Raw genomic sequence first — 4,439 nt, forward strand, 5'->3', positions numbered from 1 at the left:
TTTTTTCATAATCTATGAAAGACGATTTTTAGTTAACAAGTCTCAAATTCTCATCTCTTATATGTTTGGAATAATATTATTGCTATAAAGATTTAATAAATAACACTCAACCTTAGCATTCGCAAGATGATACATTTGTATGGTATTTGCTCTAAGACCAAACTTTTCATTTGATACATGGGCATAACATCGTATTACATCCCCATTATATGCATCCTCCAAATCGGTGCTATGATCATTAAAGGCTGACATCTTTCTTATCAGCTCATCAAACGGTTTCTCCAATGCAAAATGAAAAATATCATCTTTCAAATCCATTTGTACCATAGATGTCTTATCATCTATAGACTGTTTAGGTCTAGACAATTGTTTACCGACTATATATGGCAGAAGTTCACCTTTCAGCGTTGTGAAATTTCTGAAAACCATTTGATTAAATTTATGTTTAGTCTCTTCAATGTTTCTCCCTATAAATCACTCACTTGTTATATATCAAAAAGTCTATCACCCATTTGTTAATAATATATAAATGTGCATCCATCAGTTTGGAGTGAATAGTGAAGCTAGCATGCTTTCTGAGCAGCCTCTGCGAAATGTTAATTGTTTCCTCGAAATCAGATGCAGAAGCTAAGAATACCAATCGACCTGTATTATTGTCGATGCCGATCAAATCTGTTTCTGGTTTCTGTTTGTTTTTTAGACCTGGCATTACAAAGTCGTCTGGCATTTTCGATATAGGCAACATCAGAGCAGTTACACTTGCATTGTGTTTTCTGTATAAATTCAAAATCTCCAATAAATCCACATTTGTAATCAAATCGCAGGATATCACCAAGATATCCGTATATATTTTTTCATGAATGAGTCTGATAGAATCAGCTGTGCCAAGGTCCTCGGTTCCTGGAATTCCTACAAATTCTATTTTGATTTTCAGACCCAATTTATCCAATGACGCCAATACATCGGATTTGGTTGCTTCAGCGATAACGACAATTGCTTCTTTGAAGCCCGAACGCTCAAGAATTTGCAAGGGATACCAGATCATAGGAACGTTTGCGATCGGCAGCAGACATTTTGGTTGGCCTGCTGTGAGCTCTGTCATACGAGAGCCTTTTCCTCCAGCAAGCACAATGGCTTGAAATTCATTGTGATAATTCATTTTTGTTTTCTGCAATCATTAAAACATGTGAAACATTATTAAAAAAACTATAGTTTTTTTTAATTTAAAAAAAATTAAAGATTTCGTTAAAGATTTTGATTGCTTTTCTTTTAGAAGGCACAGTCGACACAAGCATGCCATTTTAGTATGTTCATTTTGTATTCTATATAAGTGTGCAATATAACATTAAAATAAAATTATTTTATTTTTGTTATTCATTATATTGATTATATTATTAATTATGATCTGATCCATATTTATAATGCTTAGAATCATCTTTCATCAAAATTAAACAAGAACATAATAATATAAATATAAGGAGAAATTAGACTAAGAGGAAGAAATCAATTAAGAAAAATAATTTAATTTTCGATCAAAGCAGAACTTGATGCTTAATAATATTTATATGTAAGTTTTGGCAAAAACATTTTTCAGTTTCATAAATTATGCACCGATTCAATTTGTCAAACTTGAAATTCTGTGTCTTCTAATTTATGGGACATTTTGCATTTAGTGAAACAAATCGACACAAACATCAGTCTATTTCTTTTTTGATACTCAATGAGTAACAAAGAAGAAAAACATTTGTATCATTAAATAGGAAGCACTCTAATATACATTAAACTTATACCAAGCATATGTAACAAACATCATACCTATCACTCAATATATTTTGAAGGTTAATATTAGTAATAACTAAACATTCAGGTTACTTTTCTCCAAATATTTCAGGCACATCACTGTGTAGAAAAACAAAAAACATAACAGAAACATGCAGTTATATGAGTTGTATAACGTGAAGACGCAATTTTTAGAAGAATACAAATCAAACGATTGCTTCGGATTAATCCAGTCCTATAAGTTGACAACCCTACAACCAAACCATGTGCTCACTGCTTACCTAACCTAACTTAAAATTGACGACAATGATATGAATGGTAACGACTTCAGTAGTAAGCGAATCAGCCAATCACAGTTGAAGATACAATTAGCATTTAAAATTTCTTGGCTGTAGTTGATCAGTATGATTAATGCTAATGCGCCACAAACCCATGATGAAAGTAGAATAGACTCATGATGCAAGTAGTACTTGTACAAACCTAACCCGAAAAAGATAAAAAATGGTAGATAATACATGTGGCAATTGAAGAGGGAGGGTGGAAAACATTGAAAGGTGATATAATGCTTTCTCTCGCTCATAGAAAAACAATCTGGAAGAATTAATAAGAATATAGTTAAAAAAATGTATAAATTATAGGACCAGACATGCAAAGAATTCAAGAAAGAGATTAAAAGGATCTATCTAATCTGTAAAAACAATTCAGGGTACAATGAGTGCTGTTGTGGAAGACACGTGCGAATCGGAGGATGTAATCACAGTGGGCATCTACGTGATAGTCAAGAAACAGGACTTCAGCAAGATATACAAAGTGTCTGAAAATGGTATTGTAATGCTAGGGAAAAATCAAAGAGTGGAAATGCAGGAAATCATTGGCAAACCGTTCTGGAGCACTTTTGAGATGATGCCCTTGCCAGGCAACAAGGGTTCTTTTACTTTGAAACTGACAGATGAAATAGAGCCATGGAACGATTTAAAAGGCGAACTAAGCGGTTGCGATAATCGTTCCATCACGGATGATGGTACATCCCAGCGATTGTCGAAAGAGGAGATCTTGCAGTTGCAGGAAGCTGGTAAGACTGGCAAGGAAATAATCAGTAGTCTCATTGAGAACAGCAAGTCTTTTTCTACCAAGACGGAGTATTCACAGGAAAAGTATATCAAGAAAAAGAAAAACAAATATTTTAAGTTCTTGACAATACACAAGACATCTATATTGTTGTTGCATGAAGTATATTTCAAACGAAAACACGAGAAAATCGGAGGATTAAGAATGGATGCTCTGGCGCAGATGCTGTCCTATAGTGATGTGCAATCTGATGGCTTGCACTTATTATACAGCAATGGATTTCAGGGATTGCCTGCAGCAGCTATGATCAATAGAATAGGTATGAATACTAATGGTTACCTAATCAACCTGCATCCTGGTAACATACCTCAAACTACATTCATTGAAGCCATGAACTTTCCACAAGAATTAAAAGACAGGCATCTTGCAGTAAATATTTATAGCTTTTTGAGATTACATTATCAAGGTGAATCGAGCATAATAGACAATATTTCTAAAAAGATTGTTAATAAAGATACAGAATCGCATGATACTGAAAAATCATCGGAAGAATCTGAGGGAGAAATCATGAATGATGAAGTATCCGAAACGGACATGGAAGTTTCAGAGCTGGAGACTGAAATAAAAGAAAATGGTACACTTCTCACAAGCGATATCGGGGAAGATAATAACACTTTGAAACGAAAACTCGAATCTGAAGAACCCGAAATAGAAGCAGCGGAACTGAAGAAACCGAAGAAATCTGCAAATAAATTGAAATGGTTGTTGGAAACAAAACGCGCTGTGGATTTATTGAGTGGCACAAAAGCCCGTGGTTTAACAATCGTAGCAAAAGAACATCCTTTACAAATTGCAAACGCGTTGCTGCCCTTTTTGGGAATCTCACGGCCGTTTGTTATCTTCCACGCGCATCGGGAGCCCTTGCAGGAGACTTACATAGAACTCAAACAGAAACGTAATGTAATAAATATGAAATTGTTTACGAACTTTTTACGTTCGTATCAAGTATTGCCCAACAGGACACACCCCGATATCTTGACGAATGATACCGGTGGTTATATTTTAACAGGTTACTTAGTTGAGTAATATATAAAATGTTTTTTACAAATTTTGACATGAAAATTTGATCCGTTTAGATTCGCTTACTCAATACCAATCAAATGCAAAAAAAAAATAAATAAAATACAACATTAGATAAAAATTTATAAACGGATAATTTTTTACACAAATATAACTCTGTATCGTACATATTTTTGTGTTATTATTTTGGCCTCTAATGCATTTTAACTTATAATAATCGTTTTTTTATTTTTTATATTTTTTTTACAATAATTATCTATAATTTTGAAAAACAATTGTATCATAATAAGGATCATAATAAGGATCATAATAAGAATTGTTAATATCAGTAAATTTTTTAAAATATTCACATCTTTTATTGTAGTTTTTTTTAAATAAATTGTAACATTTGTTACGAATTTTAAATTTTGCAAAATTTATTTTATCTTTAAACACTCAAAACTTTTTACTCCTCTTTTATTCCTTTTATTTATAAAATTTCTTTATAATTTTCTAAAAATATGTATATATAT

General features: G+C 32.5%; 2 protein-coding genes across 2 annotated transcripts in view; one reads left to right on the top strand and one right to left on the bottom strand.

Annotated features, from left to right (window-relative positions):
- LOC108687783 (translation initiation factor eIF-2B subunit gamma) overlaps nt 1–2,045 on the bottom strand; it is a 2,668-nt gene extending 623 nt beyond the window's left edge. Inside the window, exons 1-3 of the mRNA XM_018193733.1 lie at nt 1,983–2,045; nt 483–1,168; nt 112–418 (exon numbers count right to left, since the gene is read on the bottom strand). Of these exons, the coding sequence (XP_018049222.1) occupies nt 112–418; nt 483–1,159 (984 nt within the window). The 5' untranslated portion in view covers nt 1,160–1,168; nt 1,983–2,045. The remainder of the gene's footprint in view (nt 1–111; nt 419–482; nt 1,169–1,982) is intronic.
- A 135-nt stretch (nt 2,046–2,180) lies between these two features.
- Nucleotides 2,181–4,093, top strand: LOC108687782 (tRNA (adenine(58)-N(1))-methyltransferase non-catalytic subunit TRM6). The gene is made up of 2 exons (XM_018193731.1): nt 2,181–2,333; nt 2,418–4,093. The coding sequence occupies exon 2, from the start codon at nt 2,491–2,493 to the stop codon at nt 3,931–3,933; it is 1,443 nt and encodes a 480-aa protein (XP_018049220.1). The 5' UTR covers nt 2,181–2,333; nt 2,418–2,490; the 3' UTR covers nt 3,934–4,093.
- The last annotated feature ends 346 nt before the right edge of the window (nt 4,094–4,439 follow it).

Source organism: Atta colombica, unplaced genomic scaffold (genome assembly GCF_001594045.1).
Source record: "Atta colombica isolate Treedump-2 unplaced genomic scaffold, Acol1.0 scaffold216, whole genome shotgun sequence".
Taxonomy (NCBI): domain Eukaryota; kingdom Metazoa; phylum Arthropoda; class Insecta; order Hymenoptera; family Formicidae; genus Atta; species Atta colombica.

Excerpts from the sequence above, each read along its gene's own strand:
- LOC108687782 (XM_018193731.1), top strand. The coding sequence starts at position 2,491 with ATGAGTGCTGTTGTGGAAGACACGTGCGAATCGGAGGATGTAATCACA.